The 13,916-nt window shown below is 30.6% G+C and overlaps 1 protein-coding gene across 1 annotated transcript; it reads left to right on the top strand.

Moving 5' to 3' along the window:
• Window positions 1–9,214: 9,214 nt before the first annotated feature.
• On the top strand, window positions 9,215–13,411 carry LOC137933110 (solute carrier family 66 member 3). The gene is made up of 5 exons (XM_068776896.1): window positions 9,215–9,553; window positions 9,629–9,807; window positions 10,825–11,050; window positions 11,968–12,088; window positions 12,733–13,411. The coding sequence occupies exons 2-5, from the start codon at window positions 9,653–9,655 to the stop codon at window positions 12,894–12,896; spliced, it is 666 nt and encodes a 221-aa protein (XP_068632997.1). The 5' UTR covers window positions 9,215–9,553; window positions 9,629–9,652; the 3' UTR covers window positions 12,897–13,411.
• The last annotated feature ends 505 nt before the right edge of the window (window positions 13,412–13,916 follow it).

Raw genomic sequence — 13,916 nt, 5'->3', positions numbered from 1 at the left:
GTAATTACGAAGAAATGCTATTTAAACAAGTTTTTTTTTTTTAACAAATTTGAAATATGAATGTATATATTATACGAATCTTCTTTTTAATATATTGCGATAGTTCTTCATCTAATAGACTTCTATTCAAGTTATAAAATCCATTAAATTTATACAATGCACGTACCGTTATTAATGCACAATTATTAAAAACAGAGGCAAAACAGATGCCATTTCATCCAATAATAGTTAAGGATTTTTAAACATTTTCAAAACGTTAAACATAATTTCATTATATTTTTTTAATGTTATCGTTTCAAAGTTGTATATGTAGCCAGGACTTGAAAACTTCGAGAAAATTTATAGAGGTAACGCCATCTAGCGAAGAATTATGTTATATTTGCAGTTATTTGAATTTGCAACTGGTCTTTAATTTCCTGGACCCTTTTTAAGTAACAATATTCAATTTTAACAATTACAATACATTAATCTCTATTTAAAAAATAAAAAATATATAGACAGGGTTGCATTGTTTTTGAATTTACTCTTTTTGCACAATTGATGCAGACATAAGAAGTAGGCGTATGTGTAAAAGCGATACAAAAACAATAGAAAACGTTTTAAGTACTATAAACTATGTGTAAATTATAGATACAAAAGTTCTCATAACACATATACGTAAACTTTATAATAAACACAATATAACATCAGTCTACCTCCGCCAAAAGGTCACGTACCTTCTTTTCATACATGTTGTGTGTGTATGTTTCATACAGTGTAGCGGTTTTGTCCAAAGTAAAACTCTTTGGACAGGAAAAGAACAATGTACCAAGTCAGATTTGTAAGAAAGATAAAGAAGTAAACGATCATTTGATGATCGTAGATTTCTCTTAAGGTTTTAGTTCTTTTTGTATCATAATATTGGATCCACAGAGAATATTATTAAAACTTCACTGTTTTTGTAAATTTAACTTAACTGACACAACCAGACTTAGCGCATTATTTCTTCTCTTGTCTTGCTTTTGTTTAAAGATATAGCTTACTTAACTTAACTTATCGAACAACATCTTCGTTTTATTTTCACTAATGACAATGTGACTTACGCTTGAAATGAAGATTTCAACCGGTAGCCAACTTAGATTAACTTGGTTGGAGTAATTTACCTCGAGACACTCGGAGCCAGGAATTTTATTTAAGTTGAAAATTAGAGTAAAATCTATTAAGAAATATTTTGAATAAATAGGGAATAGTATTAATAACGTTGAACGTCTATCCACAAGGTAGATAGATTACCTTGTTAGGCTCTCAGGAAGGCGCTGGATGCAGGCCGCTTCCGACCTTATTGAAAATCAATCAACGGGAAGCCTATCTTTATCCTTACTGTCTTGTATAGTATTTAAAATATCATATTGTAATAAGAGGACGGTTTATTTAGATTTCATATTACCGATGTTAGCGTCATATGCTATTTGAGAGTATACCGCTCTTCAATAGATATTCTCAATAAAAGCCTTTATTGTATTCATGCACTGTTTTACTTAGAATTACTGTATTTTCTTTATATATTAAAGTTAGTAAAGATTCAATGTATGATAAAAGATATAATTCAATGTGAACTGTAGATAAGTAGGTTTGCCCAACACTTTAAAATATTATAATTATACTTTCTCACTTGCCTATATTATACAGAAATTTTAAAATGTTTCGTAGCCCAAACTTGATTTCTTCATTATTTTATATTCATCGTCATTTTAACTGTAAGATATCTGCTGGACCTATATCCTCACGGCCTTTGTCTCTCCCATAGGTTTTACACTAATGAAGATAAAATAAAGTGATTTGATAAAATATTTTTTAATGTACTTTCTATAAGATTACTAATGAAAAAATAATCCTTTACTTTTAAATGTATAATTGAATAGTAATTCTTGAAATATATAATACAAACCAAGATAACTATTTCTAAGACAGGCAGGCTTTTAGCTCAGGGTAAAACGCCACTTTGCAACAAAATCAAGTTAACTGGTATGCGGCGGAAACACTAACATCGTTGGCGGAAACGTCTTACTTAAAATTCAATTTACAGCATCGATTATTAAATAATGTATTAGGGGACTAATATACATTCGTGTTTTACTGTTATGAATTCTTATCATTAATATCTAAACGCCTAACTTCCTAACTTCCTAACTTAAATCTCGATAAATCGCTTATTGAGAGCCTTATATGCTATAACGCGATAGAAGTGTTACCTTATCAAGAATATTTTTTTATTTAATTCAAGTGTATAAAAAAACAATTTCTTAACATTGCGCCATATGAACTAGTCGTTAATGCTAATATTCAAATTTACTTATATTCTTAACTACACACAATTAATATAAACTAACAATTAGCAAAAAAATAATACGTATAATATGTATGTATTTATCATTTACCAGCAAAAATCTTTTAAATTTTTACATTTATTTCTAATCACCGTGTGCATAGTCATTACTCTGAAATATATTGGCAAACGGATAACTTTTTAACTTTAAATTATAGTAAAGCTAATTTTGAAAACACTTTTTCTTACTATCCGTTACATTATTTAGTATTTTTGTAACCATTGATATTTGGTACGAAGTCGACAATAAATAGACAGTATTTGACTGTGACAGCCCACAGGTATAGGACTGAGACTTGCGATCGCAGGTCGCATGTTCGATTCTCGATGATAAAATCTTAAATAATTCACAGTTTATGCGTTAATTTTATGGGAATTCCACTGCTCACAAACAAGCTTCCAAAGCTGATAACCACACTGCGATCGTCAACTTGCCAACAGACAACTCGTTGGAAGCCTATGCCTTGCAGTGAGCGTCTATAGGCTGAAACGACAATGACGACGAAATAGGTTGTATGTTCAACACTTTATAGCTTTTACGCCTGTAATCAGTCTACCTGTGTAATCTTAAAATAAACCGGTGACGATATAGAATTTGACAAGACGTCTTATTAAAGTAAGTATTACACTGGTTATTTTAGTGTAATGTACATTTGAGATGTAATAATATATATCCACTTATATAGCAATTTCATGGAATAATTTAATTTAAATTATTGATGATAAGTATAATTTTATCAATAATGGTTTCAGCCCATAGACACCGACCATAATGGACAATGGCAGGCAGATTGGCGATCACAGTGTGGTACGCAGAGCCTTTGCTGCCCAACCTCTGAGAACTTGTTTCTGAGTAGTAGCAATTCTATTGAATGAATGCATAAAATGTTAATTATATGAGATGTATCGAAGGAATCTAAGCAACTACCTACGATCGCAAGTCTTATCTTGTCTAGTTTATATCTTGAAACATCTGTTTATATTTACTTTAGTATTTTCTGGTATTTACATTAAAACTAGATTAATAACTTTTAATTTCAAGGTTTATTTTAAGGTTAGACAAGTTAAACTGTTTATTAGCGTAAAGTCTTTGAAATAGTGAAAATATACAGTTCATTTTCGTGTATGGTACGCTCTACGCAAATTTCAATGGTTTCATAAATAGTAAATAATTTAATATTCTTAATATTTTATTTGAAGTTATTAACAATTATTTAAGGGAATTAGGTTAATAACTACAGTAAAAGATCTTAATAATCACAAAATCAGCACCGTTATCCACTAATTCATATTTTAAACAGAAGAAAATAATAGCGGTTACAAAATGATAATAAATACGAAGAAATTTTATAAGTTTTAAACTTTTTTTTTTAATCCGATGATAACTTACGCAGGACAAGATTTTTAAATTTATTTAATGACACAACACCTCAGAGAGGTAATCATTATGCACAATGGTTAATATAATAAGAAGAAAGAGTTTTCAAAATACATATTATATAGTAAAGGTTAAAGCCTGGTCCAATCCCATAGGAAAAATAAATTAACGCAACATATTTCCGAGTGATTACTTTACATTGGTGATTAGAATAAGATATAAAAAAAATACATTTATACTTTTAAAACACTTATAACAAATTACTCTATATATTTTGCTCCTTTACATGGTAGTAATCATAATATGCTACGCTAGGAGTCGACGGCTGTATATAAGAGAAAGAACACACTCGTCGAATCCAGCTCGGATGGGCAACGTTCGGGAAACTCAGAAAACTCTTCTCGTCCAAAACACTGCAATTTTTGAAGACGCAGGTCTTTGAACAATGTGTGTTGCTGGTGATGATATATGGATTCAAGGCGTGGTCTCTTATGATGGGCTTCATAAGAATACTCAACGTCGCTCAGTGAGCAATGGAGAGAGCTATGCTCGGAGTTTCGCTGCGAGATCAAATCAGAAATGAGAAGATCCTTAGAAAAACTAAGATGATCGAAGTAGCTCGAACAATTGCTCGTTTGAAGTGACAGTACGTGGGGCACATTGGTCGTGGAAAACGATGGTCGTTGGGACTGAACGGTTCTCGAGTGGCAACCACCAGTCGGTAGACATGGCCTATGCCTTGCAATGACTATCAGCTTAAAAGAAGAAAAATCATAACATTGTTACATATTTACTTTTACCTTACATTTGTGAAAAATAAGCCCAGTTGCGGTAATTTAATCTTGAAATATTTTCTATTTCTCGTTTTATATTTTTATCTTCAGTTTCTAGCGACGTTTATATAATTTCCTTCGTTTTCTCACTGAAATATCTCTCGTGATATTTTTTTCTTTTACCCTCATCACAGCCACTGTGCCTAGCTATCTTGTTCTTTACGAATCCCAGTTTAGTAAACTTGAGAAGTTCAAAATATATGCATACTTTTTATATAAGACTAGGTAAATATATACCTATTACGTATACATTTACCTCATTTACTTTTTTTCGAATTTCGGGTTAAATTCAAGTTACTTTCTTTATGCCTTTGCTTTAAAAATTTTATCTGTATATACATAGGTTGATTATTTTTAGATATTAAGAACTTTAAAGTGATAAATGTATATTATTTTTATTAATTTGCTGTTAAATTAATGTTTGGTACATCCTAATAAAAATCAGTACCTACAAGAATAATATAATGATGTAATGATAATGTAGTAAGAAAAAACCTTTTCTAAATTGGTAATAATCCATGTTTAATTAATCATTGTAATTTCTGCCAAGGCAGACTTTGTACTGCCAGAAAAAAGTAATGTAGCATATTTCAGAGCGAGCACTTTCAACAAGGTGGTTGAAAATGGTTGTAAAAGCTAAGCTAAGAGCGCAAGGCATTGTTAACGCATAGGTTTGCGCGTCATAACTTTAAAGTTCTTAAGTACATCTTTAAATTCTAGAAGGACATACTAATCACGAGTTACTATTTACATTATTATTGACAGAATAGAATATTGGTCGTTAAAATATATCTGACTAAAAGGTTAAATAGCCGACGATATACGACCTGAATATGAAAATATCTACCACCAAACCCATCAGTTCTAGTTCGAGTTTTATATGAAATATATTTTGAATAGAATACAGATATAATACAGAAATTAAAAGGACTGTGGGACGCTCACCCACTTCGTGGACTAACTGATCATCACCATGCAAGGCTCCATAAAACTAAAAAAAAAACTGTAAAACCGCAAGAAAAATGTAAGGTGATTAGCCTCGACATTCAGCCGGGAGGCCATGTTCTTGTTCCAGAGTTTTGAATATTTAAGAGTATATATAGAAGAATATTGTTAGTAAATATTTTCACTATATACAGATAAGCGACTTTACCCATGTAGCCTGAATGAATCCTATTTGGTAATCGATACACTCGAATACTTGTGAAACTTCTAACACAATAATTTATATTATTACTTCACGTTTCTTGTAAATTTGTATTTAATCTGACTAATTATAAATCATCATCATTTCGCCCGTAGGATGTTCAATGATGGACATAAGCTTTCGACATAGATTTCCAAAAACACCGCCTAGATGAGGCCAGCACCCGAAAGTCTGCCTACTATGTAGGTAGACGTTCTGCGCTGAGTTTAGTTTTTCGTACTCTCCACTCTAGAATCGTATCCTCCACTTCATAAATTTAAATAATTTACGTATTATTATAAAATTTATTTTCATTAGAAATTATTTCCACATAAGTTCTAACCACAAAAAAATAAATAAAAAATCACGTGTTAAATCCACTACAACTGAATTTTCCAAATTTCATTAAATATTTATATATTCCATTATGAGAAACCATGAATATTTATTTCTACATGAAAAAAATACTTGTTCCTATTAACAAGTATAATACTAGGTGAACTTGTAATTTTAGGTTATCAATTTTTCAATTACTTTATTGCGTGTTTTGAGTGTAATTTTTGAAAATTACTACGTTTGGCTAACTTTCACATTTGCATCTGACTACCAACAGTTGCTAGAGCTATTAAGCCTATTAAGCCAAGTCGGCTTAAAAAATCTCATTATATTAACGTAGGAAATGCACTTACTCCCAAAGTATTCTAAATATCTGTATGGGGCGGCTAAACAACTAGTTTCTCCCGAGGTGATAAAGCGCGACATTTTCATTATTACTTTGTTACTCCTTTTAAAATATCGAGATAAATAAGAGTCGAAATAAGACAAAAAAAGTTAGTCATTCGCAGACACTCAGAGTGAAAATAAATCGTGTTATAAACTTCGATAGACACCTTATTATTTCTTTTTACTATAGTCGGTCGGGAATGATGACTGAAAAAAAATATACAACATAGAACGGATTGTCTCTTATTAGCGTCAAGATAAATAAGTACCACATCTCCCGAATAATGAATGCCTCCCAAAGGTAGTTGATAGAAAGTCAGGCGGACTGAATATTGTTTTTAAAATTAGATATTAAATTAACATTGAAGTAACCCGTAGGCGAATATGTCATTCCCAAAGTGTAATTTTTAAGAAATCTTTTACTGAGTACTTTAGAACAAAAAACGTTCCTTGACCTTTTTTTTTGCAAATTTTGCAAAAGCAGCTTTCTGAACGCTATCTGGGAACCTATTGTAAAGGCTTATAAATTGACGATACAAAAATTTAGCTGCAGTTAATATTTTAATTATTTTCATTATCATAACATAAATTATTATCTCAAGACAAATGAAATAGACGACTATTAAAAAGTAATAAAAAAATTCACAAGTCGACTAAGATAGACGTAAAAAGAATAAAAGGCAAAAGCTCTTATTTAATATTTTCCATAACAATTAATTCCTAATATAAATGTTATTCGGTAACCAGGTAAGAAGTTTATGCCAAGTTATCGCCAGCGTAATATGTCAGAACACTATCTTTTTATTAATATGTAGCGTAAAAATAAATGACACTACATCTTGTCTCGACAACGTCGTCCGCTGTCATGGTTACCATAGGCCACCGCGAAAAACTGTCGATAGCGGTGAGACAATAGTTACAACCATTCGAAACTATGTCGAGATGAACTCGGTGAAAGCGACTCGTCGGGCTAACGAAGGTTCCTAATGGTGTAATAGTGTGCCGTGAGACTATTTTGTTGGCAGGCCAGCAGTGCCCAAGATGCGTAGTCTTTTATTATGCTAGTTGTAATAGCGCGTGCGCTAGGGTGACAGAAATCATGCAATATCTCGAACTTAGCTTTTCGAAAAGATTTAGTGAGCTTGGAAGGTTTACGATCACCTAATTCTGCCTTGTGTAGAAGCTATCAACCTCACTGCTCTGCAAAAGTGGAATGACTGGCAAATAACAAAAAACAATACGAAAAACGAATACGTATCCACACGACGCGAACAATAATATGGAGTAATTAAATTATTAAAGTATGCAAAACTAATACCAAACACCAAAAAATTAAACACAGTAACAGAAATCAATTACTTAGACCAATATATAAAATGTTAAACAATATAAAAAATGTTAATAAGTTAAAAATGTTACATGTTAATAAGTTTTGAAATAAGGACATTAAAAATTCTGACATTACCATGGTAACAAATCTCAATTTTATCATAAGTAGTTACTCGCTGTAAAAAAAGTAAATAACCACACGGAAATACAGCGAATGCTTCTTATCCAAAATGTAGTTTTCAAGACGAAGTCGAGGCTACGAAAGTGTTCGATTGTTAGTTTCCGAATTTTACACCGTTGGTTTCACCCGGCAGAAAACTCTTTCAAACTGAATCATCGTTCCGCCAAAGCTCCTCCATCGTCCTGAACACTGCTGAATTGTACCGGAATCTTCGGCTTATTCTCTTCGAGGTCACCAAAGGCCGGTCAGAGGATTTTTTGCTATGTTCTCGTCAAGCTATTCTTTAGATTTTTTTAGTTATATCTCATGCGCTGTCAAATATTAAACCACCTTCTTTTCCCTATTAAGTGGTGTTAATTGGATTGTATTGTTTCTGTGATGTTTTTGCTGTTAGCCCTAAGGCTTTTACAGCTTTATCGGAAATGAGTTCATGGAACGGAAGAGTCAGTAGTGTTAATATAAGTGCTGCCACAATGTCATCAATAAATTAATACAGGGATTTTATGTAATGACAATAAAAACGAAAGGGTATTTAATTATTTACAGATTTATTTGTTTCAGGTAAAACTAAATCCCAAAAAAAAAAACTAGTGTTATTCTGTTTTGCTTAACATTCATTTTATTTTCATTAGAAGACTATGAAATCCTAAGGAAAAAATACTAATTATCTTCTGCCAACAAATTATGATCGCTGCATTAGTATTTTGCCATAAATAAATATAAATACTTCAATTTAACAAACTTAGTGATATTGTGTTATAACGACACCTGTTGGATATTTGAGGAAAATAATTTAGTCTATAGCTCATAGTTGACAGATTCGCTCTTCTCATCGGATACTGTCATGTAAGCTACAAATACTTGTGTTTATGTTTCTCTAAAAATACGTCTTTATAAAGAAATAAATAATCTCTTATTATTTTATACTAACACAGTGGATTGAATAAATAAAAAGAAGACTAGGACTTGTACAACCATAAATAGTATGCTATTTGTCACTCTTGCGGTCAGTGTTACAAGCTAAGATAACATAAATATTATTACTTAATCGTGATTAACTCGTATGGCCTAAATTCATATTTCAGTAAAGAAATTTAAATTATTTCTTTTGGACGATTTACCAAGTAATTACCAATTAAATTTTTAAACTATTGTTTAATGACATGACATCTGTCAATGTCAACTCCTAAACTGACTGCTTAAAAGATACATTAAAAGCTTTTTGGGTTTTAAATTTTGTGTATATATACGCTAACAAAAAAATACAAATAAAATATTGATAATAGATAACTACACTATATCTGTAATTTTAAAATTGCTTTTAGGTTTTCATAAAATTTATAAGTTAAAGCAAAAATGTTCATTTCTTATGGCGTTATCCCTGTAACATATTACATCACTACTAATGTAAATAGTTCAACCGTTGTGATTTGGCGCCCCTCTTCCTGTCTTTGATTCTATAGCCGGTTTGAATATTGCGCTGATCGCTAGATTTCTTTGACCTTGTTATTAGTTTAGTTTAATTCGGTTGACCGCGATTAACAGACATCTTTCTCAAGTAAGACAGTTACATAAAGTGGTTTGATCTACACTTTGGTCTAGTTTTTTATAGACTTTTATGATTACTTTACAGGAATTGAAAGGAAACTCGTGCCCTATGGATGACGATATACTGCAGTACATAGCAAATACTTTAAGCACAATAACAATAGCATCATGTTTGGTTTTAAAAGTGCCACAGATTATGTATGTAAGGAAGACAAAATCAGCTGAAAGTCTTTATATTCAAGCCATGTTAATGGAAATTCTTGGGTGTGTATTCACTATTTGCCAAAAATTATAATTTATTTTTTTACTTCATGTCATAAGTTGTTCGGTGCTGGGGTGTTGAAGGAAAAACATTCACCATAGTCCATGCCCATGTTTAAAATGAATTAGATATTTATAACTTAATATTTTACTTTATATTTTGATAAAAAAAATTCTGATGCTCTTAAAACCACTGCTGGGTACTATACCAGCCTTGGGTAAAAAAGATCTAATTATGTTAAGTTAATTTAGTTGTGTATTTACAACATTATTTAATGTTACTCATTATGTGATCTATTCGACTAAATCTACAAAAATATAGGATCTGTTATAGAATTTATTGGGTAATTAAATTATTAGTAATGTAGTTAAGGACACAGCCTTATAATTAAAAGTTGCATATCTATACCTTGATAAAGGTGTATTCTGTGCTTTTTGCCATCTAATATACAGACTTCCAAGTACTTAATGAGCTACCAAATGGCAATCAATAATCAACATGTGTAGAAATTACAAATAACATTACTTTCTGGTCCCCCTAATATATGATAACTATGAAAAGTTAACACTAAATGTAGCAAAAATGTATAAACCTTAAAAACCTTTTAAAGAATAATTATATTTATACCTTCAGCAGTGTAAATGTGAGATGCGACATGTGAGATGTGAATAGTGATTTAAAAGAATATTATATATAACTTCCTCAAATAGTAAATATATTACATAGTATTACATGGGGATAACTAGTAAGTTATCCCTGTAATTGAAAATAATAACACACAATGTCAAAGCCCTAAGATTCAATAGTGGAGACTGGACCAACTAGTGCAATATAGGATGTCTATCCACGTGGTGGGCAGATGACCTTATTAAGATTGTCACATATACACTGGATACTGGCAACTTTTTGATACTGGAAATCTAGGGATATTTTAACTTGCAGTAAAAATTTCCATTAAGTTTACACCAGTTATTAACATGATTAATGTATTAATATGTCTATTTTTCTCTAAATTTCAGATTCACCATAGTAACACTTTACAATTACACAAATAGATATAACATTATGACCTATCTGGAATACCCAATCATTTTAGTACAAGCATATGTGTTATTGTATTATGTAATGAAATATCAATATGTACTTGGCTGCCCGATGGTGCCATTTGCAACATTTGCTTACTTTATAACTGTATTGGGATTTGGCACAGGATTTATGCCAAAATATCTTTTGTCATATATGGTGGTAAGTAATTTTTATTTATTTATTTGAACACAAATAGACAACATTTTGTAGGCAATTGCAATGTATATCATAGAACATAAATATATCCTTAATACCACTATATAAACAATTAAGAGTTCTGCAGAAGAACCGAGGTCACCAACATAGTGTGAAGAATTGCTTGTCTGATGTGGCTGTTGTGGGGAACATTGCTTGTGCAAACAATGCCTGTTGGGGACAAGTGGCTCTCTAGTAGTGATGTTGAGCTGCTAGATGTGGTGTGCATGGGCTCTTTACCTGTATTGCCCAATTGTATAATTAAGGTTGTGTGAAACCTTCGCATGCAGGCAGTGTAAGACCAGTCATTATGGCAATTTTTGACGGAGCCTATACCTTGCAGAAGGCGCCTACCCACTGATATGATGATTGCACCATATGAACATAACTGCTTGTGCTGGTGTTAACATTCACTTTAGATATTGTTAATAAATAAACCAACTTTAACTATGTCATAACTTAGTGGGATATGAGGTCATAGTAATTAGACAAATATATTTTTGATGTGAAAATCATTAATGTTCTTAATAGAGGTGTTTATCATTTTGATTTTCACTTGGCTCTCTTTAACAAATATTTGAAATGATGCATGTTTGGGATTTTTTACAGGTATATTAACAGTAACAATATATATGAAAACTATCACCTTTGCAGCATGGTCAATTTTTATGCACTACATGACCAAATTATTTAGTAAAACAATTTTATTATTGAATTTTATTATTTTAAGCATTATAGACTTGAGGTAATAGTTTTTTGATTGGATAATCCTACTAAGCCAGAGAATCTCTGATGAGAGTTTTCATCATAGAAACTTCAAAAATGCTAGACAATAATTTAATAGTAAGGTTAAATATTTATGTTAATAATGTTAATTTTAGCCATTCTGTACACCTCTCAGTGGTTTTGCTAAGGTAACATACATTTACGGAATTGTTAAATGTGGTAATGCAAATGGTGTATCTTTGACAACATGGATAATTTCCGTTGCTACAAACATGTGTGAGTATACTCATATACAATTTATTTTATATGGTTGCTATAAAAGTTTTTAAAGCATTTATTTACAGAATGACCCTAAGCAAAAAACAATCGGGTGTTTATGGCAGTCAATGTACACAACTGTGAATTTTTAGTACCTGCATATATTTTCCCACCTTATTTATTTTATGCATATATACTTAACCATACTAAACTTAATATATAAATTGTGATTTATATATAATAAACATTATTAATTCCATAACCATAACTCAATTTTCCAATATATAACATTACAGCTTTTAAATTGTTTTGTGCAGTTTATGAAAATATTAGGAAGTGATATAAGAGCTTGTGATGGATGTGGTAGAAAGAGAAATAAATATATATAGATAATAGAAACCTTTATGTTTTAATACCATCTAGTAACAAAATATATGCATGTTGCTCCTTACTTGTCCTATTGAAATCTATGGTGAAGGCATTTGTCTAGCAGTGGGTATCCTATAGTTTAAATATTGATGGCGAACCAAAAGTATAAAGTAAAGTACCTCTGTAGAATTACTAAATTAATTTTGAAGAATAACTAAAAGAAAGTACAGTAAACAATGTTATTTTTATTTTTCTTTAATAGTACCTCTTCATAGCATTCCATTTTTTTTCAGCACGTCTCTTCACTGTGTATGTTGATTCAGCTGATCTTAAGCTGATGATAAATTTCACCATATCAACATTGCTTAGTAGTGGTGTACTACTAACTGCACTTATTTATCAACTGAAATGCTCATCTAATGATAGAAAGACATGTACATGCAAGAAGTATAAATAAAGATTAAGAAAAATGAAACTTTTAACTTTTGATCAATTTCACTTGTTAGTTGAAAGCATAAGATTGAATTTATTTAATACTGGTTAATTTTAAAGCCAATACATTGTTAATTATATTGATACCAACTATATGTTGAAAAAATTCAAAATGTTTGTGTAGTTGATTTGTTTCGTTGTTATGTAATTTATATACCTATGAATATTTCTTTATCTATGTATTATTATCTATGTATATTAGTTACATCTGATAGGGCGTTTTCAACAATGTAATTCTTGAATTATATCACTTCACTGTTCTAGTCACCTAGTTTCTACAATGCACAAAGATCTCAAGGATGGGACAATCTCCACTAAAATAAATAAAATCTGAATTGTTTAAATTTGCATTTCTATTATAATATTAATATTTAAATAATCTCTTGCACAATATTTTAAAATGAAATAAATTAAAATAGTACAAATGTATTCAAATGACTATCATTTAATGCCAATTAATATGCTTGTTATTACATAAAACTGAACATTAAATGTGTTTTATTTATATCAATCATTCCATTCACGGTTTTGTTTGCTTATTTAGTATTTTTTGAAAAATTTAGAAAGAACTCTAGTTATAATTCCTGATGATGAAATAACAATAGGTATACAAGGCAACTTCCAACAAGTCCTACTATTGGAAAACTAAGGTCTATGTCCAGCTGTGCACATAGGCTTCATACGACTAAAGTATTGATGATGATGAGTAACAGAACTATTTTTTTTTATATTTACCTTAATCACTTGACAGTAAATTTTATTCATGAACATTGTATGTTAAATAGTTTTCGTCGAAATTAATATTAAAGTTAATATATCATGATATAACAGTATTCCCTGTTCTTAGTATACTGTCCATTTTGAACAAAAGCTGTATTGACTAAAAACTCGTATTGGAATGAAAATGAAATGAAATTAGGGGAACTGATCCCTTAATGTACAGAATATGTGGTTGGTTACAGGTGTAAAAGCTTTTAAGTGGTGG

The sequence above is a fragment of the Battus philenor genome, unplaced genomic scaffold (assembly GCF_028537555.1).
Source record: "Battus philenor isolate CCGP_79_NKW_IND1 unplaced genomic scaffold, ilBatPhil1.0.hap1 SCAF_1, whole genome shotgun sequence".
Taxonomy (NCBI): domain Eukaryota; kingdom Metazoa; phylum Arthropoda; class Insecta; order Lepidoptera; family Papilionidae; genus Battus; species Battus philenor.
This window is presented reverse-complemented; position numbering and strand designations above follow the sequence as displayed.